The sequence below is a fragment of the Protomyctophum bolini genome (genome assembly GCF_963924005.1).
Source record: "Protomyctophum bolini genome assembly, chromosome: 17".
Classification (NCBI taxonomy): domain Eukaryota; kingdom Metazoa; phylum Chordata; class Actinopteri; order Myctophiformes; family Myctophidae; genus Protomyctophum; species Protomyctophum bolini.
The window spans coordinates 31,286,867-31,313,732 of NC_137878.1; the positions used below are offsets into that span (position 1 = coordinate 31,286,867).

The window sequence follows — 26,866 nt, forward strand, 5'->3', positions numbered from 1 at the left end:
TAAAAATGAAGGATACAGATATTTATTAGTGTTTATTTTCATCACTTTCTTCTGAAATGTACATAAGATTAAAAACAGCAAATTATACAAATGGGCGGATATGGTGGTCACTGTATGCACATTTTATCATTTTCTGTTCCGTCTGTTGGTTCATTCTGGAATGTCTTCATATACAGAGCAATTATACACAAAACAATAAAATAAAATAAGACCCACATAAGTCGGGAGCCACAGCAAATTTCCCAGTGTTTACCAAGAGTAGATTTCTACTCTTCTCAGTTAATTTGTACTTCACCAGTGTTCATTCCAGTTGGTTGTTTATACTGTAGTACATATTGTATGGAGATGATATTTCTCTGGGGCAAGCGAATCTTAAGCCAGTTAGGCTATCAGTAATGTTTAATTAACAACACAGAACACGGACTGTGCTGCAACACCTTTTATATAATGTATACACTACTGAAAACATGAAACTTCTAATACTGTGGTCTCATAGTTTAGACCTCAAAATATGTAGTAGACAGAGGACCTTTGCTTCCTATCAGAATTAGTTGAGAAAAGGCTGACACTGTAAACGCCACAAAGACCAAAGGCTTACTTTGTGGCATTTACATTCGGAGGACAGCTGTTACAGATGTCCTCCATGTATGCTAGAGGTAAATATTTACTAGTATTAAATGGTTGAGTCCATAAATTAATATCCATTATGACACTGCTCTTCAGGTGGGAGGGGGAATGAAGAGTTGGGACAAAGTTTTGGATCTAGGTTCCGAAAGCTTTATAGAACTGTCACTGTGTATACAAAGAACCTGACATTACATTACGGGGAATCTGATTATTGTTGGATAATGCAATAAGTAATAATACATAAGTTGTGGATAAGAAGCTTGGCTTCTGTTATTTCCCTGTGAGTGGGCTCTCTGTTCAATTAGCCCCATCAGCAATAAAAAGTATTGGGGTACTGGTGAGACAGGCAGTTATTTAACAATCACATGAATCAACATTCCGGTGTTGAAAAGGCTCGTTGCTAGTTAGGGTTGTGCTATGCTGTTGGAGCACAATGTTACAGTTCTGGTATTTAGATGCACTTACCTAAAGCGTTTTGCAACCAACGAACAAGGCAACGTAAGGTTCAGTCAGTGTGTTGATCAAGAACTATTCAAAATGCAGTTGGAGACTGAACCAATAATCTTTTGGTATTAACCAAATACACTCTTCGCCCTGAAAAAAATAATTCTTGGGTCTTTCTATGATCCGTTACTGAAATGTCTTTCTCAAAAATGCAGGACAGAAACAGGGCACTGATTGCGGTCTATGTCACAGACACCGAACCTCTGAACTTTCTGTTGCAGGACGATCTTGCATTATTACTGTAGATCTCACTGTGCTGGAACAGTATGTTTAGAAGTTGGGCTTGTGTTTCTTGACCTCCACCATGAGGTGGTGTAGATTGATGAGCTCAGAGCGGACGGCCAGGCTGCGGAAAGTGGACTGGTTGAGGACCTTATGGAAGCCATGGTAATACTGGATCAGCTGGGTCAAAGCACCCTGGGGGAGTTGGGAGTCTCCGTTTATATTTGAATTAAACACGAAACCCACACGCATAATATACAGTAGATGGCACAGCTTATTACCTGTATGATGCTGGTGCCATTTTTGAAGTTGGTGAATGACCTCATGACATCCTGACTCATGGCCTCAACAGACTGTTTCCATGTGCTGGAGAAACCACGAACCAACTGGGTGATGCGAGCTGGAGAGAGGGAGAAGTAGGCAAAGATTGCAATAGAGTGAGAGGCAGAAAGAGACAGAGGACAAGAAATGGAGACAGCAAGAAGTACAGTAGAAAGATAATTAAGAGAAGATCCATTATGCTCGCCACCGAATCTGAAGGTGTGGAGCATTACCACAACAAGGGAAGAACAACTGAGAGGGTTTCACTTTCATTCTGATGCACTGATCATGGTAAGTTTTGTTTTATAGTAAGTCAGTTTGCTCTGACTGTCCATTAAAGCTTTGTTCCCTCTCGCTTTCATTTCATATCTCTGTCCATACGACCACATGTCTGCTTCCTGGCACCGTCTCGAACACCAGCTCTCACTCCACATTACACTTCAATAAGCATAGTCAGAAGAACATGTATATTAAAGTGGTTTACATACAAAGTTATGAAATGCTGCATTGCACTTGTACAGCTACTGTACAGCTACTATTTACATCCATGTCTGTCCTCACTCAAATTATATCTAGTGAAGACTTTGATGAAATTTAATAAAAGGCATAAAGTGTATTTTTATGCCAATGTTAAGTAATTTGTGAGGGTACAATAACCTTGACCACCACAATCAAATAAGTAGATGTTTATGTTATGAAATTCTCTTGAATCAGTTATATGCATATACAGGACGATACACTGACAACTACACCTACTTTAGATTTGCCTACACTGTTGTGACAGGGCAAGTGTTTAGCTTTAATTCTGTACTACAATATTAAGGTGGGTATGATGTTTTCCTATGTTCAGTCTCCAACCACAGACAGGCAATGTGTCCTGTCAACGTGCCCTCGAGCACAGAAATGAATCCATCCCTGAGGGCTCACTGTGAGCTAATTCCCCAAATAGCCAATGATTTTAGCCACAACAGTGTCAGCTGGGTCTGTAACAACACGCCTCAAGGGAATCTATCCACTGTAAATGTACAGTAGCCTCAGCCTGTCTCTAGTCTAACCCATTGCAATTGTTTTGCTTTGTTAGTTGCCCACGCTGTCCTGTTCTGAAAATAGCAGATGTACGTGCTCAACAAGTCACAAGCGTGTGAACTTGTAGATCTGTTCTTTTAAGGCCCGCATCCGAGTATATTTCTGGTTTAAGACTAGGCCTATCTGAGCATCCTCACCCTCATCATTCTTAAGACTAGGCCTATCTGAGCATCCTCACCCTCATCATTCTCAAGACTAGGTCTATCTGAGCATCCTCACCCTCATCATTCTTAAGACTAGGTCTATCTGAGCATCCTCACCCTCATCATTCTTAAGACTAGGTCTATCTGAGCATCCTCACCCTCATCATTCTTAAGTCTAGGCCTATCTGAGCATCCTCACCCTCATCATTCTTCAGCTTGTCCAGCTGCCCTTTCTCCATCAGTGCCTCCGCCTCCTTTACAAAGGCAATCATCCCTCCAAAAGGAGGAGACAGGATCTCTTCAATGAACTCCTGGATAGGAAAGGACAGGAGTTGAAATTATACTGGGACACTGGGTTGCTTTTGTGAAAACCATACAAAAAACTCAAACTTCAATTAATTATGTTTTAATAAAGAGGCTCTGATGAGGCTTTTGGTCACAATATTTTTGCTAGTGAACTTGTAGTAATGTAGTATACATATGAGTCACAAGAAAACTACAGCTACAGTATGATATGCCCCATGATTCCTATCTGCTAGTTCACCTGTGTCCGGGCCAGGAGCAGCTGCTGGAATCCCTCTACCTCTTTGCTGTCATCTGCTGCCCTCTCCTGGACAAATGAACGAACGCGCACAGTAGGAGAAAATAGTTATTAGATGAAAGAAAAAAATGCAAATCGCTACGAACAAATAGACAGGAAATGTATAATGATAATAAAGCTTTGTTAATTCATTGGAGAAAAGAATGCAAAGACATTGGGCAACTGATTAAGGTAGGTCCCTTTTTTGTCCCTCACCATGAGCACACTGAGCAACATGTCATAATTGTTTATAAGGAAGATGAGCTGGTCTCTCCTGGAGGGAAACTCTGCTGCCATCTTCAGGACAAAGTTCTCCACCTCAATCTAGAAAATGAACATTGTAACATTATAGAGAGTGGACAGCAGCAGCAACAGAATAAGTATTCATTCTTGGATCACTGGCATTACAAGAAACCAACAGTAAAGTCAAAAGTATACATTGCTTTGATGCAGAGCGGATGTAACTTGAGCCAGATTTGCATGACTTGACTGTCCCAAAACCTTGCCAATTGCATTTTCCAGGACCTGGAAATTGCAATTTTAATTTTATTTTAAATTTAAATGTAAGAACCCTAAATGGTATATGGTGCATTTATATAGTGCTTTTAATCAACGCACTTTACATAGATTGTGGATTACATTCACTCATTCACACACCAATGGTGGAGGAAACCATGCAAGGCACATCGGGAGCAATTAGGATTATTAGGGGTTCAGCGTCTTGCTCAAGGACACTTTGACACTAGGGAGCCTGGGATCGAACTGGGAACCTTGCGGTTCCCAACTTCCCATCTGGCTGTTCTACCAGCCACTCTACCCCTGAGCCACTGCCACCCCTGTAGCATACTGTACAGTATGTTCCTTGTGATTCCCACACTCTGTACCTGCAGCTGTCCCAGCAGCGTGTGTGTCCTCTCGTTGGGGAAGGTCTGGTTGATGCTGACTATAGTTGAAGAGAACTCTGCATACCGACGTGTGATCTGGAATAGGGATGTAACAGTTCATCTATTTTGGGCAAGTCATATATAGTTCAGAAACTAGTGAAAACAATTTACAATCTTGGATAGTTGCAGCTCTAATCTGAACACCGCCATCAACTTGTGTATGATGTAGCTGTAGACTATTTAAGAAGGGAATAAGGTACACAGTATACAACATCCACTGTATTTGTTGTATACAGTGTGTGTGTGTGTGTGTGTGTGTGTCATAATTGCAAATGACAAAATCCAGACAGTTGTTAGTCTGTGTCACTGTCCATACATAGTGAGACCTACTCTCTGCTGCTCCACAAGTGTGTGTGTGAGTGTGTGTGTGTGTGTGTGTGTGTGTGTGTGTGTGTGTGTGTAAGCATACATAGTGTGGTCGTGTGTCCAGTACTCCTAGTTTCTGAGGGTCTGTGTTTCTGATGCTCTGGATGTTCAATTCCAGAATGAGCTCGAATCTCGGCCACAGCAGCTCCAGCACTGCCTCCCAGTACCTGGCACACGCACACACGCACACGCACACACACACACCCCCCCCCCGCACGCAAGTACACACATACACCGCACGCAGGCACACACACAGAAATATAAGAGATAAAGCAAAGCAAAATGCAACAGAATTGACAGCTCCCTCCCTCCCACTAACTGGTACAGATGTATGCATGATAAGAGTTTGAGGCCCCGTGTCCACAAAGATGATCTTTTCCTGAGCGAAGCACAGGTTTTTCATTGTTTATAATGGGAGCACCGCATTTTTGGAAACCCCAGCAGCTTGGTGTTGCGCAACTGCACGCAACTAAGGTGCTTTCCTCTACCTACTGAGAGCTATAAAATATTTTCAACTCGGGCATCTGGAAACGCTGCCAGAGGAGCACCCTGGTGTTTTCAGCTTAGAAAAAAAGCCCCAGGGCCTAAAACAGTGGATTAAAGTTAAATGTGTTGTCACTGACTTGTCCAGAGCGGGGATGTTCCTCTTGGCAGTGATGGCTTTGAACCTCAGGATGATGTGGATACACAGGAAGACAGCAATGCTGTCATAGCAGTCAGACACGTAGGTGGACATACTCTTCTACAGGGAGCAGGGGGAGGGGGAAAGGGAGTACATAAAAAGCATTTTAATCTCAAGTGAAGGAGACACGTGCAGGGAACCAGGGTCTCCTCCTACATAAAGCTATACACGCAGGTGTGCAAAAGCATATGTTTAGACTACTAGAGTACTATAAACTGTATATGAAGCAACCTTTCAGTTTCATGTGGAACATCTTTTTCTGTCACTATGTCACCCTATATTACGAGTCACGACCCTCTGAGAGTCAGTCAATGTCAATTGATTCGAGTATGTTTGCACTGCATCACATTAGATGCATGTTTCACATAGGTTTTTCATTTACTCTGCTTATTGATAAGGCCTGTCAAAGAGCGATCTTTCAACTGAATGTTGCGTCATAATTATGTCTTTGTGCACGTCCAAAGTCGTAATGGTGGGAAAAAGAAAAAACAAATAAAATAAACGGCTTTCCCAGGTGAAGTAAAGGGGATCATACCAGGAACATGCTGAGTGTCTTTCCCATGATGCTGTTGAAGAGATCGAGGGCGGAGTTTCCAGCCACCATGAAGAAGTCAGATAGGAAGAGGAACTCCCTACAGCCGTTGTCCAGCAGGGCGTAGTGCTGGCTCCGAAACAGCGTCTCATAGGGGTACTGCAGGAGCACATGGACACACGTGTATTCCATTATGCAGACTTCTTTGTTGCACAAAACACAAAATACGTGATTTTCAAGCAAACAACGCGATGCAGTGTGTCAGTGTTTCCAGACCTGAGCAGACAGGCGCGACCGTTTTCCGCTGTCTGCTGGCATCTTTTCAGACTTTTAGCCTGTCTGCTCAGGTCTGGAAACAGCTTGTGTGTATGTGTGCATGATCTCACCCTGCTGTCTCCTCTCTGGGCCGTGTGTGGTATGAGGATGGGTCCCTCCAATTCAGCAGGGCTCAGTACTGTCCCCCTCTGGCCGAGGGTGAAGATGGTGTTCCTGCTTTTCAGAGACGGCTTGGAGAAAAAACCTGCACAGCCATGAAGGATCCTAACAACTCTGACAGGCATGCCAACTTCATGATTCAAGTTCAAATCTTTATAGATTAATTTTAGAAACACAAATAGGTGAATGTGTGTAAAATGTTGCATGAACTCTCTCTCTCTCCCCCTCTCTCTCTAAAGGATATCTTTCTTGGCTGTGTCCTCCACTCCCATCAAGTCATCTTTGTCTGCCACCTCCTCATACTGTCAACAGACACGTACACACACAATCGGTCATTTATAACAGGAATTAATGATTTTATAAAAAATAAAGACATGTATTTTGTACTTGCTTTTTACTCTTACAGGGCGCAGTTATGGTGCGTTCAGACGAGCAGATGAAACTGATGCAAAAACGCATCACAGCATAATTTGCAGCAGCTTCACGCGTCATAGCTGCTTCGTAGCTTCACGTTGCTGACTTCCATTGACAATGAATGGTAGACTGCATCGTTTCATCTGACTGTGTGAACGCAACATAAGAGTGGGTGCAGAAGTGTAATTACCTTATTCCATGCCAAAGCCATAGAATGATCACATTATTTTTTTAGGGCTGCACAATATCGAGAAACTAATGTATTATTATTATATGATAAACTTGAATATTACGCTAGTAAGGAAAACAAAGCAAGTGAGATTCCTCTGGATGCCCTTTTGTTTAGGCAGTGGGTGCTCAGCTATAAATATAACGGATGCAAGACTATAAAAAATAAAGGATGCAAGACTGGCACATATACACTTTCTTATTTATTGAGAACGCTTGACACGTTTCAACCTCAGCCTTCCTCTGAGCAGATGACATACTGTGCTCTCTGTGAATATGTGTACAGTAAGTCTGTAATCTTTATGTGATGGAAATGCAATTATGGAAAAATGTGATACACTGTGCTGCCCAAGTAAAAACAAAATTCTCATACAACTGCCTTCTACTGGGTAGACCATGACAACAGGAAGTGATTTATTTTTGGCCATCTGAGGTGCAGTGCAACATTTATTGTATACGTATGTAGTTAAAAACAACTTTCCGTTTTCCAGTGTGTATCCACTGACCTGTACTTTGAGCAGCCGGCCACTATATGACTTGAAGTAGCTATAGTAGATCTTACTCATGGTGTCAACATATTCATCTCTGATCTCCTTGGCAACTGTCCTTTCATTGGCCAAGAGGAACTGGTAGAAGAATCTAGGGTATAACGAGATAATGGACAGTATGTGGATACATATGAAGCAAGTGTTGTGTAGCATGTTCCTACACAGATACCGATGTCTCTTTAGTAACATTTCTATTGTCTGCAAACATCCATCGAGATCCAATCAATGTCGATGACAAATGCACTTCATGAGTCTTAAACAGATGTATAAGTGACATGATAAGTTTCAACTTGCCTGTATTTGAGCAGTGTGTTTTGTGGGATCTGGTAGTTGGTCATGGGTTTTCTGAATGAGTAGGTCTTTTGAAGGATGAACTCTCGGATCTTAGACACTGCCTGGAATGATGAACAAAATATTTTAATATATTAATAAGTTAATAAATATAAACTCAATATTATTGGTGATGTATGTACAATTGTCATGGGTTGTTCACCTACTGTTAATCACATACACATCAGAAAATTATTGAATTAATTTGTTTTTCCCCATTTCTTCCCAATGCAGTCATTGCCAATTCCCCAAGTGCACACTGTGGTCCACATGCCTGCCAACAGACATAGAGACCAACACTTACTGTTGGTCTCGGGAGGGAGGGTGTACTAGATTACTATCATGCGTTTCCCCCAATACACATACTGTAGTAGAGTACCCAGGCGCTTCTTTTCACCAATGAAGAAATCCCTTGCCAGTTTCCTCTACTCACTAACACACACACACACACACACACACACACACACACACACACACACACACACACACACACACACACACACACACACACACACACACACACACACACACACACACACACACACACACACACACACACACACACACACACACACACACACACTTTTTCAATGGAGCACCTGGCCAAGCCAGAGGCAATACTGCCAAGAATCAAACAAGAGTCTCTGTGGGGTGGAAGGAAGTTTTCCTACCCTTATATAATCAACTCTTCTCTGATCAACATGCTCATTGCTTACCTTGATTTTGAGCCGGTCCACTATGTCCTGTATGTCGGAACAGGCCAGTGTCTCCCTGAAGCTGAGCTCTTTGGCAAAGTTGATCTTGTTGTTGAGCTCATGGAGCTGCTCCAAAAACTCCTGCTCTGTCACAGGACTGTCCAGGATGACCCTGGAGAAAAGAGGAGAGGAAACAGATAAAACACATGCATGAACATGCCCACCAATACCATCGTACTCAACCATCCACATGCTTTTCACTTACGAGATCATGTTTCCGGGGACCACCAGCTCATCGACCAGTTGGCTGAGGTGACTGCGTACAGCCTGTCTGTTCTTAAGCCTGACGTTCATACTGACAGATTGTTGCTGCAGTGTCTGGATCTCACTGCTGATGGATGAGAGGTCACTCTGAAATCCACTCAGCATCCCTTCCATACGCTGGAGATTGGATGAGGGAAGAGTAGCAGACAAGATAAAACCACCTCAGTGAGTTTAGTCCAAGAACACCATCAGCAAGTACCACTGCCAGCTTTATGAACACTCTAAGAAGTCCCTTGTTTTGTTTGTACCCATCAATGGTGAACTGATGGTTGTCTGGTTAAGATCTTAACAGGAGCAAAAGGAGATGATGGCTGCCTCAATATGGATATAGTGCCAATAACTCAATTAAAGTAATTGCCTATTAGATACAAGTTATCAGTTTTACATACAAAATCAATACTTTCTTTCTAGTGAATAGAAATAACCTCTCTTACCTCCAGTATGGAGTCACAAGCAGTGATCTGATTGTGCAGTAAGGCAATATTTTGGCTCTCCTTGATATCTGACACAGGCAGGTTAGGGATCAGAACCCTTGGTGGACTTCAATGAAGTATACAGGGTTTAAATGGTTACAAGCTTTAACAAGGACAAGTAAAATATCTGCACACTGAGTTATAGCTCCCAAACAAATGCATTTCAAGGGCAACATTTTAACAAACCACTATAGAGGGTATGCGCATGGATAAAGTGAATGGCAGATTGAGTGGCAAAGTGAGTGACAAAGTGAATTTAATGTTGTTTGAAGTAATTTAATGCAATCAAATAGAACTTTTCTGTTTGGATGTATGGGCTGTCAATGCCAGAAAGTCGTTTTTCTCCACACAGTAGGTATTCCCGCATAACTTCCAGGTATGATGATGATGTCATGCACATACCCTCTATATCAGCCACTGACTTACTTTTTGTAACACCCAAGGTTGCCACGACAACAGACAGCAGTGTGACGTCACGGCATGATGTCACATCGACTACATAAGGACTACCTAAGACGACAGATCAGTTATCGCAGACGTACGATATAGAACACTCATCTTAGCCTCAGGATCCGTGATCTCGTCCACCCTAGAAGTCTAGAAGGTATAGCCACTTGAAGTGTTCGACTGGATACCTCAACCAGGCCCCCAGCTGGACTGGCTACACCCAACGTTTATGTAAGAATTCACCGTTTAATCTAAGCATCAGTGTAACTACTCTATTGGAAGTTTATGGATACAATCTTTGATGGAGGCTTGTTCAATCCTCTGGAGTTCTGCCTCCACTTGTTTAGAGTACTGTCTCAAGTCGACACCCTGAAAGATCATCAGAGAAACAATGTAGTCAATGGCTCTGGCAGTAAGATCATTTGAATAATAATGTTCATAAACAGTAATAGCGCATAACAACCTGTAATAGCCTTTATTTGCTCATTAATCATGTAATCTTGGATCTTACCGTTTTGAGGGCCTCCTTAACCAGGTCATCTTCAAGGTTGGCCTGAATGTGAACTGGGGGAGAGGAGGGAGACAAAGCGAAATGCATGGCATCCATCATGAACCAAATATATTTGTTACTTAATCCAGAGATTAACATGCTAAAACATATATATCTGCTCTGCTGTAGGCCTACTTGGTGTTAATGTCCAGACTTGACTCTTTGTTTAGATCTATAGTGATGGTCACTTCATATCCTTCCTGTTCTATTTTATTCAATTCCTCTAAAAAATATGCAGCATGATCTTTGCCTTACTGTCTACTTCATCCAAGATGAACTCATCTGTGGTGATGTCCAGATCACCCAGGTTTAGATCAGGGATCTCACCTTCAACCTTCTGTAAACACAATGACACACAGATAATTGTGAAAAGATGTAGCATTGTCTATCTGTATATTTATCTATAATGGGCTTATTTATAATATAATCTTCATGTACATGGGTATAAAATTCCTAAAATTCTTACCCTTCAGACAAAGATAACAAATATAAGATAACTGTATTGATCCTTCCAACAATCAAGTCTGTAAAATGCACGACCAGGAAATACAATTCTTTCATATGCCAATATAGCAACCAAAGCTAAGTTAGAGACTACACTACACCCTAGCCCCTCTCGGAACCCTCCATAAAGCTTTTATGAAATTTGGATTTCGCTACTGCGACATTTGGGTTCTGCTTGTGGGGCTACACTACACCCTAGCCCCTTATGTGCCCTCTCCCTACGCTCATTCTGTAGCTCCGAGCTACAGAATAAGCGTAGGGAGAGGGCACATATGGGGCTGCTACACTACACCCCATCATGCTAGTAGGATTGCAAACACACATTTTAAAAACACTATATTTTATTTGGAACCTAAACTGAAGGCAGTTACACGAACTAGTTAGTTCAGTAGTTCTAGCGTCATTTACAGCCTAGCTATCACTGGGCAATAAAATTGTAGAGTAGACTGCATCCTCGGTGAATGATGCTGTGCTGAACTGCTGGTGGCCTGGTGCACTTAATGGACCAGCACAAACGTGAATAATATATATACGTTAGAAAACGTTACCTCGTCTTGCAAATATGCCATGGCGTTTTCAGTCGGGTTGACAGCTGTGTTTACATCCGAGGAGGACACAACTCCGATGACAGCTCCCTCCGCCGCCATCGCTGCAAAACAGAAAACACCAACGTCAAGAACTAAACTACAGATCCTGCCCATCGTTCCCCCTGGGCCAGGCGATGGATACAATAAATGTTCCGTGTTGAATTAACAGGACACTAGGACATGCACACGCGTTTGTAATATATACATTCAATAATTGTATGAAACATTTAAAATATAACTAAATATACATTTTATATAAATCCAAGTAAATATAAATATTTTGTTTAACTTTTTGAAAATGTTTTAGTGGGACGAGTTTAGTGCGACGTACACACTTCCGTTCTGAAGTCTCAAACCATCGCGAGAATTCCTTCACTTCCTCTTCGCACGGAACCTGCTTCCAAGATGGTGAGTGCAGAATTTACTCTAACAAAAATGCTTTACAAATCCACGTTCATCTTGTATTATATGTGCTCGTTTGTCATAATTATCGCCGTAATGCTGTCTAACCGAGTTGTGTGGATGACACGGTGACAACATTTGTGTAATATCCATTTCACAATCGCTCGTATAAAACGATTTTCTGTAAATGTTTGTGAAGTGGGCATTAGCCCGCGGGTGACACACACCGACATGCACTGTCTGGGACGATAAACAGCAGCCAACATTTCTGTTTTTAATGAGCGTTGAGTTAACGCTTGTTTTTGTCGCAAACTTGATTTCTTTGCACGTATGTTTATCATACTGTGTCGCCGTTAATGCTGTTGTCCAGTGCCCACTGTCCAGGCAACTAACGGTATGTTAACTGAAAGCTAGCTTACTAGCCGCCGGTGCTAACTTTACTGTGTTTGCTTCTTGTAGTGAAGCTTTACAGTGCTGACTGAATGCATAGATGAAAGCCTAATTGCACGACATGTACTCCTTACAGTCTCTGGTCATCCCTGAGAAGTTCCAGCACATTCTTCGTGTTTTGAACACGAACATCGATGGTAGGAGGAAGATTGCCTTCGCCATCACTGCCATTAAGGTGAGCTAATTAGTCTCTTTAAATATACTATTCAAAAATGGTAAATAAAATGCATTTATATAGCGACGTTATCCAAGATGTGTCTTGAAAGTCAGTTGTTGCTCATTGCTCTCAGAAGGTGTATTGCTGCAACTTTTGTGTATTGTAAAACTTTTTGATCATGTCTGTCTTCGCTTGTATGAAATGCATCCTTGTATGTAAGATGCTGAAGTATGTGACTGTAGCCCTGAAACATGACTGTCATGATTATCGTCAATTGCAGCCTGTTTTATGCAAAAGCTACATTCACAGTCCAAATGTGTATATAAACATTTCTATTTCAAATAAAGTCCTCGCCACATGTGCCACGGGTGTTAGGACAGCGTTTACAGACTAATAGGCGAGTGCTAGGCGAGTACTTTGGAATCTGAATGTTTATGTACATGTTTACAATGTAGCGATCGCGTAAAACAGGCGGAAGTTAAGCCATGACACTTGTGAAGTATGAGTGTCATGTGAACCATGGCTAGTCTGACTGAAGTAGCAGTCCTTGTTGTTGACTAGTGGCATTATATTATACTGTACTGTAAGCCCAACTTTCTTTTGCATTTCCTCAGGGTGTTGGCAGACGTTACGCCCATGTTGTCCTAAGAAAGGCCGACATCGACCTCACCAAGAGGGCTGGAGAGTTGACGGAGGATGAGGTGAGCATGGCTGGACCTATGCTAGGGCAGAGTAATGTGGATCTGAGTTATTAATTGTACAGCACCATGTTCCCCCTCATCTGCATTCCCTATTCTCTATTCTCATGCAAACTGATCTGCAAGTCCACAACCTGTTGTGCAGCTTGTTGATCATCTTTTGTTTGGTTGAGTGGGTAAAGGAAATGACCCAAGTAGGCACCAAGTGGAGCTGACCTGTTCTGACAATAATAATATCTGGGACAGGCTTTTCATGAAACTCAATGATGCTTTACGTGTGAGGGCCAGGGGGGAACAAGAAAATGGACAACTTTATTAGAAAACTATTAAAGAGTAAAACCAATGAAACGGTACATATGACGAGTTTAAAAACACACCGGCTTGGAAATTCAGTGCAGATTTGAAGGTAGGAAGTGGCGGCCACAGAAGGAAGGCCCTGTCGCCCCATGTTTTGCATTTAGGAACCTCAAGGAGGCCGGCATCATTCCATATGTTGATCCTTTCCCATCCATCCTTTCTCTACGATGTCTCCCGTTGACTGATGCCTGTCCCAAAGTTATTAGTGCAGCCGTCAAACTAGAGTTCTTAACGGGCCCGAAAATTAATATCTTACCCCCCATGGCAAAGCGCCAGCGCTCGCCCAGGCGGATGCATGCAACCTCACCTTTTAGGGCCTCAGGCGTCTTACTGATATTAGATTGGATATTGTCTGATTTAGGATATTATACTATTTCGCTATGGCATAAGTGTTCTATAAAAATCGTATCGGCAGAAAAAAACGTGATCTGAACATTCCTAGTTAATGCATGACACTAATGGGATTTGTATTTTTGTGTGCCATTTCTCTGCCATCTTTAGGTTGAGAGGGTGGTGACCATCATGCAGAATCCTCGCCAGTACAAAATCCCAGACTGGTTCCTCAACAGGCAGAAGGACGTTAAGGATGGCAAATACAGCCAGGTACAGTATTCTCTTAGTCATCTATAACCTAATGACCACCTATAGCAATAACTCATCTGTTATAATTGCACATTGGTGGCAGTGCCTGTTAATATGTTTGCGCTGCATTCACCATTTCCCTCTGACAGAAAGTTCTGCATTCATTCTACACTCTACAGGATCTTAATATAAGAAGTGCCACTTTTGGGAATGGCTTTACAGAATTATAACGGCATGCGTTCTTGTATGGCTGCAATGGTAAAAACAGGGATCGTCCTCTGTAGACGGGACTTATAGTCATGCTGTTTGAGCCATAAGCCATAAGCCATAAGCGTTATTCATGACTGTTAACTGGTGAATAGAGCATTGTATGTGAACTGATGTCTTGTGCTTTTAGGTCCTTGCCAACGGTCTGGACAACAAGCTGAGAGAAGATCTGGAGAGGCTGAAGAAGATCAGGGCTCACCGTGGCCTCAGGCACTTCTGGGGGTAAGAACTGTTCTTGCTTCTATTCTAGGGCTGTCCACTGGTACCATAATACTAGTATGGTACACATGCATGCCTTTAGCTTAAAAGCATCCTGGGAAGTGGTGAGAAATGTCGAGAGATGGGGAAACTTGCTCTGCTAATTTATTTATTTAAAGCTTCCCTGCCCTGCATGCTTATCGCTATCCTTGGGATAAATGTCAGGGGAGATGGAACACTCTTGCTCTGCTACTATTTTATTTTAATATTGGTTTACATGCATATTTCCTATTCTTTGCCTGCAAGTTGTGGCTTATTTTGTGTACATGTGCTTCCCATGGAGTGCAGTTGAGGCTGAATAGAGTTGTCCACTCAAGGTGTAACTGGAATATAGTGTACAGAGAGAAATAATTAAAAGGGCGACATTGATCTGTTTTTAACAGTGTAGGGGCTGATTCATACTCCTATTTTACCGCTGTTTCGGCGCTGTAGTGCCAATGATTTCGGCTCGTCAGAGATTTTCAGTAGCACCGAAGAGCTGACTTTAGGACGGTACCCGCCGCCCCAAAACTCAAATGACGACACATTGTAGGCTCTACAGAGCCGAACCGACTTTTATTCAGCTCTAAAATAAGAGTATGAATCGGCCCTAGGTCAGGCGCAGGGGGAGCTAAATAAATAACTGGGTTGTATTCATATTCAAATATTCTTGAATATGAAATGGTCGTCAAAGCTGATCTTTGAACAACTCCAGATCCACAAGGGCAGGAACATTTTCTTTTAGTTTTAACTTGTAACTAACTTTTTGCACTTCTGCTACCCTAGTTCAGGGGTCCCTCGTTGGAGATCTTGTATCTCAACGAGATTGTACCTGTATAAAGAAGAAAAAAAAAACAAAGCTGACACCAATGATGTGTCATTTTGTCTTTATTTATTTAATACAAGTTGCAACTGTATTGTAATTGACCAGCAACAATGTAAGCTGTCGGTTAACATGTTGCCCAATCGTGAAAGAACTGATTTATCCATGATTGAGTATTGAATTTTGGTGGAAACTACTGCAGTTAATTGCTATATGTAAAGGGTCAACCTCATGTCTATTTTCATCAACACGACGGACTGTTGTTTAACTGTCTCTTTTCTACTCAATGTTCTTCTAGTCTACGTGTGCGTGGTCAGCATACCAAGACAACCGGCCGTCGTGGTCGCACAGTCGGTGTGTCCAAGAAGAAGTAAAGCCTCTCCTTGTCCTCTTTTTGTGTCAATAAATCACCAGTCCACAACATGCATGTCTGCTGGTTTTCATTCCATATCTGAATATGCCACAAACTATTTTTAATAATTTGCCAAATGCATAGCTCAATTGTCTGACCAAAGTGTAGGAGTAGCACTTCCTTTTAGAGGTACAAGTCATAATGACCACAGTATGTGTCTTCAACCCTTCAAGTTGGAATAACAAGTTAACATGTAGATGCCTATGGACAAACTAATTGGACAGTGGACAACTTTGTTTTACTGTAACTTGCTTTTCGTACTGTGTAGGTTACTGATACATCTGGCTGTGATTTCATTTTAGTGTCGAGGCAAAGAATTTACTTTTTTTTCCCTTAACAATACCATCCTTGCCGTCTTAAAACCATAACTTATCAGGGAACACAAATGATCCAATGTAATCTAAACATAAGCCTGTTAAATGTTGGTATGCCATCAGATCTAGCCATGCAAATTGAATGGTGTAAATACTTCAAAGATGACGACGATACAATGCTTGAGTGTTTTGTACTTTATTGTGCTGATTAGTTTCTACCACAAATATTCACACTTAAGTGCAAATTTCAAGCAAAATATTGCATCTTTAATGTATATCAAGTTAAGTAGGAAACCCTAATAAGCTTTGCAGAAAGTATCCGATAAGACCTGAAAGCAGAAGCCAGGTTACCTAAGGAATGTGAAAATGAGGCCTCAATGTTGACATTGGTTACAAGGGAGCAGTTCGAGCGGTAGTCGACCATTGTTTCCGCATGTCGGACTGTTGGTGTGTCTAATCTTTGTGCATCCCCAAGAGTGGCAACCAAAAACGATTCTAGCCTTTCCGCTTCCCCCCCTTAACATAAGAAACACGTTCCTTTACAGCTGTGCCATTAGTAAAGTGTTATTGAAGTACAGAAAATATTAGCTGGTCAAGCTGACGGAAAAGCCTAAAACTTGTTGGCAATTTCGCATGTTTTCTCTTACACAATTCGCCATTTCACGAGTTGCATTACTATAAGTTATAGAAAATTGCCTCAAACTATGTAGACATCTTCAAAAACGGCAAAGTGCTTCAGGTACATATCCCTGTTTGTTTCTAATTGCTGAAAATCACTTAGTTTCTGTTGAAACAATCTTCAGTGCAAAATCATATGCATACACGTTCTCAACTTATTTTTTTAGAAAATCCTTGAGTCTGACATGACTAGTTGACAACGACAAGGGCGACATTTTCAGTTTAACAACCTGCAGAATATGTGAAGTCTGTCCTGAGGTATTCACACAAACTATTATATATCCAATGTAACAAAAATAAGTGATTAACAAGTTTAGAGCCTTGTGCAAAGTTACAGTTCAGTAAAGCAATCTGATTGGTTAAAACTGCAGCAGGTGGCATACAGTTAAAGCGTTGTTTGTATATATTTTTTATAAATCACTGTATAGTAATGTATTCTTTAAAATGTAACTCACAAAAGCACCCAAATGGTTCATGTCATGAGAAAACATAATGGACAATTACTGCATTCTTCAGTGATGAAGGCAGGAAAATAACAAATGTTTTTCTATCTCCACCAGCCACAGATACTGGTAAAAAATATACCAGCCACTTGCTCTGTTTTAACAGAATTAATTTTCAAATGATACCTGGCAAATGGTTGCCAGTAGTAAAACTAACTTACAAGTCAACTCCAAATGGTAAATAAATCAATACATTTAAAATAGAATAAAGATCTCCACATGATAGCTGGTTAATTATAGTGGCTGGCGATAGAGGACAATAATAATTGCCTGCCAGTCATTTCCAGCTCTGGCTGTCACTGAACAGTTCCCTGCCTTTATTAAACGTATGTAAATCCAATTGTTGTTTGTTCCCAATGCCATCACAAAACAAATAACCCTGTTCAGCTTAATGCTAATGCAGAAACACAGAATACACAGTTCATTGTTCAGAGGAAATCTGAGTGTGTTTGGAGAAGATAATACTTCCCACCCAACACTGGTCCACCCACCATCGCAGTGTGTCCCACTCTATGGTAATGGCTGCATTTATATAGCGCTTCGCAGCTTTTAGCCAAAGCGCTTTACATAGATTGTGCATTCCATTCACCCATTCATACACAGATGGTGGTGGAAACCATGCAAGGCACCAACCTGCACATTGGGAGCAATTAGGGGATCAGAGTCTTGTTCAAGGACACTTCCGACACTAACTCTGGGGGAGCCTGGGATCGAACTGGGAACCTTGCGGCTACCCCTGAGCCACTGCCACCACTCTCTTCCTGTCCGTCTTATCCCTCTTTTGGTTCTGGGGACTTCTGTTGCGGCTGCTGTGAGGGTTGTTGTGGTGGTGTTTGCTGGTCCTTGGTGGGGGCGTAGTACAGCTCCAGTGGTTTCCTGACCTTCCAGTATTTCTCATTGACCAGCTCCAGTGTCAGAGAACCATTCAACGTCTGGAAGTGAGAGGCAAAGGGAGAACTCAATATTCAGCACACTGCATTGTACTGTATTGTACTATTCGCAGCCATTACTCTGTGGTAATGCACACATTCACGCACACATTCATACACCGATGGCGGCGGAAACAGTGGGTTTTAACTGCCAACCTTGCGGTTACCATCCGGCCACTCTACCCCTGAGCCACTGTCGCCCCACATATCAATCATAAAGACCACTTTGACCTAAAGTATACAGCATTTCATGTTGGAAAGGTACATAAATCAATTGTATTATTCTACTCGAGTCGTACTCACGGAGAACTGTCCTGTCGTCATGATGTAAATTGTGTACTGTTTCTCGCTGACATTCCTCAGACTGGAGCCCTCTGCTCCTCCACCACCTTCTGCTCCTCTCTCCTCCCCTCCATCTTCTTCTCGTCCCTCTGTACCTCTCTCCACCCCTGCATCCGTCTCCCCATCTGTCCGTTTCTCCTCCAGAGCAATGCGGAGGGCCAGGTATTTGGACAGGTGGTCCACGGTGGCGTTGGCTGTGGTCTTTACATATCTGAGAACACGTTTACACACACACACACTTGAAACCATGCCAAGAGCAGATTTTGCATTCAAGACACTGTTTAGCCACTTAGACTTTATATACCTAGACTATTGACAAGAGTCCCTCAGGTGACAGGTCTCTATAGTTCATAGCAACGTCATGTCAGCGAGAGGTGGGGGCTGGAGTGCGATCTCGTAGTGTAGCCGTTGTGGAGCATCATCTGTACTCAAATTACGCTAAACTAAACCATAGCTGAACATGACTCATGAGCTCTGCATTTGTAAACTAACTACTCATTTGCAAACTAAAGATTGAATGGAAAGAGTGAGGCTTGTGCTCAACATACCGTACAAGGACAAGCTATGAGAAAAGAGAGCGTTATCTCAGCAGAATCGGGGGACATTATGGACTCGACCCATATTACACACAGAATGGAAAGATGATTAGATAATGGAGATATTATTTAATTGCTCCTGGCTCCATAGCAAAAGTCTGCAGAAATCTTTCATGTTTATTTTACATTGGTGGGTGCTGATTCACATTCACAGTCTAACAGAAAAAGCGTCGTTACTTTTTATAGTTGTAGCAGAGATGCACTTTCTGGGCTGTTGACAATGTACAGTAATGTATTTGATTGCCTATGATAACATGGTATGCTATGATTCAAGACACTTATTGACTTATTAACAAGAATAAGATACAATACATTGTCGATCGGGTGAGCAGAGTTCTATAATAACAGAGCTAGAAAGTTTCCTCTATATCGAATGCGTTTTCTGAAAATAGCTAATGTATAAGTTCAAAACTCATTGCGTTGCAACAATGTAGATCGGCTATTTTGGCCGAATATACCCACCAGAATCAGGACACTAGGGGCTGTATTTTGCGTGTCTTAAGTACCAGGTCTTAAGTTATTACCTAACTTGAGTAAACTAAAGACCTGGAGGCGTGATCAATGCCATTTGGCTATTCTGAGTGGCCAAAGAGCATTGATCACGCCTCCAGGTCTTTAGTTTACTAAAGTTAGGTAATAACTTAAGACCTGGTACTTAAGACACGCAAAATACAGCCCTAGGGCTCAAGTGGTTAGGAATCTAGGATTGCTCTGAATTCAAACGTATCAATACTAGCTTTGTGAGGGGGTACATCACTATAGCCACAGAAATGTATCTCTTTTCCAATCCTGCGTTAGGGAGTTTCACATGCATTCTGTCATAGACATGCAGAGGCATAATGTAATATTTACTATGTGTTGCCGTTATGTGCTCTGCCAGATCAAGCCATGTCAGGGAAAATTCCTGCCCATGGGAGAGGGAGAGAGAGAGAGAGAGAGAGCGAGAGAATGAAGGATGGAGGGATGGAGAGTCGAGAAATGGGGGAGGGGTAAAGAGAGCAGCCTGGAACAAAGGAGAAAGAAAGGCAGACGCAGAGAAGGAAAGACAGAACCAGATTTAGAAAGAGATGGAAGAAGTACAGATGGAGGTGGAGTGAGGGATAAGACTTAATTCATGAAGGAGAGTTAAGGAGTCAGGACAGACAGCGTTACCTGGTCTGACTGTATTCTCGCCCGCTGTCGACCAGCTGGGGGTGTGGCCTAAACACCATCTCTATCTCTGAGGACGGCCCCTCTTTGAGACGTCGCGGTGGCGGGGCGGGACTGCCAGCCTCGGAGCCCGCCTCATCTGAGACGCGCCGGCGCTTGCGGCTCGGACCTGGACCCACCACATCCGAGGGAGTGTGGCTCCGCGAGTGACGAGGCGCGTGCTGCGAAGGGGCCGAGTCATGGGACAGATGGGTGCGGGCATCACCGTTGTCCTCCCCCCCACTTAAGGATGGGGCGTTGTCGCTTTCTTGAGCGGCCCTCCGAGCACGCTGGACCCTGGGGTGATACACAATAGAGCAGGGTTCCCCAATTAATTTTCCTTAAGGGCCATATTTTTAGGGTACCAGGCTGGGGGCCGAGTCGGCACGCGCAAGGTCGAGTTTTATTTTCAGGGCAAGACCCCATTTGAAAAGGACCCCCAGTTTGACATGCAGAGGCTACTGACCCCCATTTAATGCCATTTATATCTAGTACCCCAAAATGGAAATTCTTCCAGGGGCCACAAGGGGGCCCCTGGGAATGAAATCCCTAAAAAGGGAGTAGGACACATAGCACTTGCCCTAGCACTTGCACAAGCCTCGACAACCTTACAGGCGTATGCAAAGACTAAATCTATGTAATTTACATTGCATTTTATGTAGACCTAGCACTCTATACAGTGTATACTCATAGCATCACTGTACAGACATTCTACCGTTAGACAGATGGTATAGGTTGTTAGCCTGCTTAAGATCCTTGATGACTATTTCTATGTATTTATACTATTTGATGTATTACCATGTGTTGTTCTTACTTACTGTAGTCTGGATTAAGAGCATCTGCTAAATGCCTAAAATGTAAATTGGGTTAATCTGGTTAAAGAGTGGCCGGAGTGCCTATTGGGAAAAGAATACAACATGTGAACATGCCTTTAGTTTAGCTCCAGAGCCTTCGCTGTCATTCCTCTCCTACACAGACTGCCGCTAAAACATAAAAAATTTAAAAATCCCCACCCCTTCTTCCTCTGTCTCTCAGACCTGTGACGCGCCTGTCGCCGCAGGCCCTCCTCGATGCTAGTGCTGAGCGCCTCGTTGTTGTGCAGCTGGTTGAGGCGCTCCAGCACGCGGTCCTGGTGGGCCTCATACTCGTCGCGGCTCGGGTAGATCTTGGAGATGAGCGCGTCGAAGTTAGAGTCTGGCCGCAGCGAGCGTCTCGATACCAGCTTCTTCCTGCACGTTGGACACTCCTTGTTCCTGGAGGGGAGGGGCCGCAAATGGGACAGAGGGGAAGGGAGAAGAAGAGGACGGGGGGAAGGGAGTGTGAACACAGGCTCTCACACGTGTGGGCGTGTGATTGCAGGGACTGTGTGTGTGTGTTCATCTGAAAAATGGACCCATTTTTACACTTTCAGTGCCGGGGCAGCAGTGGCTCAGGCGGTAGAGCAGCCGCTTGGGAATGGCAAAACAGAAGGTTTCCGGTTCCATCCCTGGCTCCCCGTGTTTGTATTGAAGACACTTCACCTCTAATTGCCCTTGCTCCAGACGAGCAGGTTGGTTTGGTATGGTCTGGTATGGTTTCCTCTGCAGTTGGTGTGTGAATGGGTGAATGTATGCATATTGTAAACTGCTTTTGGATAAAAGGTGTTATATAAATCATTAACAATGTATGTATGTATGTGTGTGTGTGTGTGTGTGTGTGTGTGTGTGTGTGTGTGTGTGTGTGTGTGTGTACACACACACCCTGATCTCAGTGCAGTGACGATACAGTTAGAGCAGAAACGGTGTAGACACTCCTTGGTCGTCATGGTGTCTTTCAGCATGTCCAGACAAATGGGACACATCAGCTCACTGTGAAGGGCCCTGGGAGACACCGCTACTTCTGTCCCATCCATGATGGCCTCCTGCGTGCACGCACACACACACACACACACACACACACACAGCGATTTACAGTAAGCAAGAACACGTGGTAATACATCAAATACATAAAAATAGAACCTAGCATCTGCAGTAGAAAAGATGTACAGTAAAAGCAAAGTCTTCATAAAATGATATCTAAATTACATAAGTTGAGCCGTTTGCATACACCTGTAAAGTGTGTTTGTGAGCGCACGAACACACGCACACACAGTGTTGTGTACTTGTAGATCAGCTATTTTTGGCTAATAATTAGGGCCACCAATATTCGGCCACCAAAACTATTCAACCGAATCGTGGCAAAAAATGCATATATTTGGTATTCGGTTCGGTTGATTTCAGAGCCGAAACCGAATATCAAAGAATCAGGTTTACCTTTCATAACCTACTGTTATGTTATGATGACGTGATCAAAATGTAATCATGTCTTTTGCCATTACCATGTAGCTCTACAACAAGGGTGTTGTACCTTTGTTGATAGCAATGGTACAAAAACTGGTAAAAAGATAGACAGACGGATGGATAGATGGATGGGTGGATAGGCAATAGGCATAATCGACTATTCCTATTCAGTTTCAGCCAAGAATTTCCCATTCGGTGCATTCCTACTAATATAATATTCTCCCACACACATGCATTACCTGTGGACTCCTATGTAGCTCATACAAGCTGAGCTCCCAGGTCTTATTTGGGCTCTGGATGTTGACAGGCATCGCCATGGTTACTGCCCCCACCACAGTGACCACAATACCCTTACTGGAAGAAGAGAGGAGAACACAAAGTGGCTATTCATCATGTAATAATATCTACACACCAGTCGCAAAAACAAAAACATGGTTATTTTTTAGTGGAGGACAAGTAAAAGTGTGTCAGTCACTCTGTGTGTGTGTGTGTGTGTGTGTGTGTGTGTGTGTGTGTGTGTGTGTGTGTTCGAAATGGGAGAATGGATGGGCGTTCTAATAATAGGCTATTAGCGAGGTGATTAATTAACAACCATGGATGGTAGCGGGAGAGCGAATGAAAATAGAACTCGTCTTCAGCCGTCCCCGGTTGTGTATTGACACTGATCGTTCTCGCAAAAGGCAGACGCGAGACTTTGTTTTGAAACTACGAGCGAAGTTGTTAACTTGACATATCCGGGATATCCCACTCATCCTTACCGCCGGCCGGGGCCGCTGACAAAAATAATATAACCCGAACACTAGCGATGTACCGACCGGCGAGCGACGACAGATGCTTGAAAAGCACCAGCAGCCTGCCAGCCAGCCAACGCTACGACGAGAAAAGGGACAAATCCAGGCAGCAACTCACCTCGAAATGTGACGGGGCAGTCAGTGGCCGCAGGACAGGACAGGACAGCTCTGCGGAAGACAATCCAATCCAACGAACGACGAACTGTTTATACCGAATGACCCCAAATCCCGAGGAAATTGATCTCTGCAACAACAGCTACAGCCTACATGCACGGACTGACAATTCGACCTGACGCTGTTTGTAAGTGTATTATTATTATTACGCGGTTTGCATTGCCCCCAGCAGTCAGTCGGTCAGGAAATTCGACATGACAAATAAAGAAACGCAACATTTGCAAACTGTTACTGTAGCCATCTTCTCGCCCGGCCCGGAACAACACTCCCTCGATCGTCGGCTCACAAATACTACGCGACAGCGGCTACTAGCGCTTTGTTTCAATATAAGAGAGAGAGTGTGTGTGTGTGTGTGTGTGTGTGTGTGTGTGTGTGTGTGTGTGTGTGTGTGTGTGTATATATATATATATATATATATATATATATATATTATTGTTTTTGTTTTTGTTATTGTTATTATTTTAATATATAAGAGAGAGAGAGAGAGAGAGAGAGAGAGAGAGAGAGAGAGAGAGCATCTACAGTTCTACACCGTCCTTAACAGATCTGAGATCTCCATTTCCAGTATCAAGTAAAGAAGAAACAACCAGACTTTTACTCTTCATAAACCAACCAACATTTTCCAGATCTGGCAATACCTTTCAAATGAGAATATATAGCCTACACAGTTCCTATTTATGCATTACAAATGGTGTGATAAATCTGTAGGCTACACCCTGTATTAATATGCAGAATAAATTAAATCAAGGTCATATTCTTTTAAAGGTCTGCAATTCTCCAATAATAAATCAATCGTTAGCAAAAGCAAGTCAACAAGCAGAACATTAATTAAATTAAATAACATAACGCACTACGTGCACAAAGAGAGAACCATGACACCATGCAAAATGAAATAAAGGGGGGAAAAACTTGCAATACCAGTCAGACCAATGTTAATTTCCTGGATGTGATTATCAGTAAGCAAATGGGAACCATGGAGATATCTTTATTCAAAAACATTCATCAGTCAACTCACTACCACAATACATCCACTATTGAGCAGTTATCTGTTTATGTTTATTCAACTTTCAGCATGATCACAGGTTTTAAAAGACAGAGGTGCCATTAAAAACACTGAATTGTTTTGCTGATCACAAATATTAAACTTCTGAAATGCAATAGCCTATCTAAAAATCCAAATGGTGTAAAACTCAAATCTAAAATCCACTATCATTTAAAAGTCCGCAAATTAAATGTTAGTTATGATTAATAATATCAGTAATATTAGTAGTATCTAGTAATCGCAAATTAGTTTATTATGAAAAGATTAGATACTGTAAACTGAAGGTTTTCATTCAATCACTGAAATATCTAAATCTAGATGACATACAAAGAGCATTGTCCCATGTGTTTTATTAAAATACAGGTCTTACGACAAAACACTTTGCATACTGTAAACATTACTGTACAGTACATAAACAGTTACACACCCTTTAACACACCCAGTTGGTTTCAAACGCAGGTGCCATTTACAGCAGGACGTATGTTTGGGTGGTGGCCCCTGCAGCTTGTATCAGGCTTCAACTAAAAAAAAAACAGTGGTGGAGTAAAAGTACCAATACCATAGTAAGAATTCTCCATTATAACTAAGTACAAAGTTGGGCATCAAAATATAAGCTACTTACAGGTAGGGTAAGTGATATTGTTTGGTTAACACAAAGCGTTTTTCTGTTAAAAGGCAAGTAATCATTGCTATAGTGTTTGTTCGGTAACAAGTGTCTCCTTGTCTCTCCATCTCTTTAAAAACAGAAAATACATTTTCAGTTAGGTGGCAAAATTTCAGCCAATCAGAAGAAAGTAGACATTTATCAGCTTCATTTTTATAGTGTTCCAGTTCCAATGTTGTCTGCTCATTTTTTGTGTCATCATTTACAATCCCACTTGTTTAATCTGTATCCTGACTGAGTTATCTATATCCTGATTGGATAAAATTGGTATCCAGACCTAAAAATGCATTTTCTGTTTGATAAAAAGCTGGAGAGACTGGAGACTCCTGTTACAATATAGAGCTTTTTAACACTTATTTTAACCAAAGAAAATCACTTACCCCACCTTTAAATTATCAAGAGTAAAGGTACTCTTTCACAACTTCCTTTAAGAATTGTGTCAAAATTACGCCACATTGCAATGTGTTGTGTTGTGAGCTTGTAGATCTGTTATTTCTGAATAACCAAAGTATAAAATAGGTAATATATGCACTAAAATAATTGTAGTGGATTAAAATGTACAATATTTGCCTTTGAGATGTAGAGGCGTAGACATTTAAAGTAGCCTTCTGAAAAAATAGAAATACTCAAACTGTACTCGCGTACAGCCGTACACCACTGAATAAAGATAACGGCGCGTCTTAATTATATTGAATAACACACTATGTGGGCTACCTGACATCAAAGCACAACGAGAGAACCATGACACCATCCAAAAATGAAATAAAGTTAAATTAAATTAAATGAGCTACACCGTGGCACAAATAGACACCCTACCGGTAATTGTGTATCTGCTCCAAAAACATCCTTATATCCACAATTACATGTACAGCCACAAGGTGGCTGTAGATGGCAAGCCAATAAGCCATGCATGGTGATGGCTGCAGCTGTTGCAGGTGGGACAGGTGTATCACTGGTTATTATGCCTAACAACAAGGGCTCAGATGTTTTCCAAGTGTAGAGCGTCAGACACTGAAGAATGCGCAGCACAAAATGGTGGGTTTTTGTTTCCTTTCATCAGTTTCATGTTTTTATCACATTCAAGTTTAAAATAAATAATAAAATAATTGAATAATTATGCACGGACTGTTTTATAGATATTTGTGGATTTTCTTAGGATCCTGCAAACAAAAATGTTGACTGGAGAAGCAAGTTATTTGAGTGAGCAACAAACGCCTCTATGAAGAGCCCTTCTCATTATGAGCCCTATATTTTCAATTTCGTGTACCCTTGACTTTAATATTTTGTTCAGTTATATGGTTCCTTCAATCCAACTTTCAAATGTTTTGGAATGGTAGAGAACTCACTTCAAGGGAAAGGCTCACTTGACTCAAGGACAGTGTAAGAGTTCAGGAGTATGC

At 42.1% G+C, this 26,866-nt stretch overlaps 3 protein-coding genes across 5 annotated transcripts; 1 reads left to right on the forward strand and 2 right to left on the reverse strand.

Annotated features, from left to right (window-relative positions):
* Nucleotides 1-17: 17 nt before the first annotated feature.
* On the reverse strand, nucleotides 18-11,604 carry vps52 (VPS52 subunit of GARP complex). 2 transcript variants are annotated; one of them, XR_013965702.1, is made up of 21 exons: nucleotides 11,504-11,604; nucleotides 10,707-10,788; nucleotides 10,413-10,465; nucleotides 10,195-10,270; nucleotides 9,416-9,483; nucleotides 8,923-9,098; nucleotides 8,679-8,829; nucleotides 7,927-8,027; nucleotides 7,591-7,723; nucleotides 6,687-6,744; nucleotides 6,394-6,527; nucleotides 6,011-6,166; nucleotides 5,417-5,535; nucleotides 4,837-4,960; nucleotides 4,368-4,463; nucleotides 3,700-3,807; nucleotides 3,448-3,513; nucleotides 3,103-3,214; nucleotides 1,635-1,753; nucleotides 1,296-1,548; nucleotides 18-1,236 (listed from the first exon to the last, which is right to left on the reverse strand). XR_013965702.1 is itself a non-coding variant. In XM_080788211.1 (20 exons), exons 1-20 carry the CDS (start codon nucleotides 11,600-11,602, stop codon nucleotides 1,402-1,404), a joined length of 2,178 nt encoding a protein of 725 aa, XP_080644337.1. In that variant the 5' UTR covers nucleotides 11,603-11,604; the 3' UTR covers nucleotides 18-1,401. The 2 variants fall into 2 exon arrangements, 1 of the variants encoding a protein (XP_080644337.1); XM_080788211.1 differs by having other exon boundaries at nucleotides 18-1,548.
* Nucleotides 11,605-11,894: 290 nt separating this feature from the next.
* Nucleotides 11,895-15,938, forward strand: rps18 (ribosomal protein S18). Its single transcript, XM_080788219.1, has 6 exons — nucleotides 11,895-11,950; nucleotides 12,471-12,569; nucleotides 13,166-13,252; nucleotides 14,108-14,209; nucleotides 14,586-14,677; nucleotides 15,814-15,938. The coding sequence occupies exons 1-6, from the start codon at nucleotides 11,948-11,950 to the stop codon at nucleotides 15,887-15,889; spliced, it is 459 nt and encodes a 152-aa protein (XP_080644345.1). The 5' UTR covers nucleotides 11,895-11,947; the 3' UTR covers nucleotides 15,890-15,938.
* A 138-nt stretch (nucleotides 15,939-16,076) lies between these two features.
* LOC308332355 (E3 ubiquitin-protein ligase RING2-A-like) lies at nucleotides 16,077-24,029 on the reverse strand. 2 transcript variants are annotated; one of them, XM_080788213.1, is made up of 7 exons: nucleotides 23,705-24,029; nucleotides 23,035-23,149; nucleotides 22,217-22,377; nucleotides 21,515-21,730; nucleotides 20,442-20,774; nucleotides 18,655-18,904; nucleotides 16,077-18,354 (listed from the first exon to the last, which is right to left on the reverse strand). In XM_080788213.1, the coding sequence occupies exons 2-7, from the start codon at nucleotides 23,110-23,112 to the stop codon at nucleotides 18,193-18,195; spliced, it is 1,200 nt and encodes a 399-aa protein (XP_080644339.1). In that variant the 5' UTR covers nucleotides 23,113-23,149; nucleotides 23,705-24,029; the 3' UTR covers nucleotides 16,077-18,192. The 2 variants fall into 2 exon arrangements, with proteins under 2 accessions (XP_080644339.1, XP_080644338.1); XM_080788212.1 differs by having other exon boundaries at nucleotides 21,491-21,730.
* Between the last annotated feature and the right edge of the window lie 2,837 nt (nucleotides 24,030-26,866).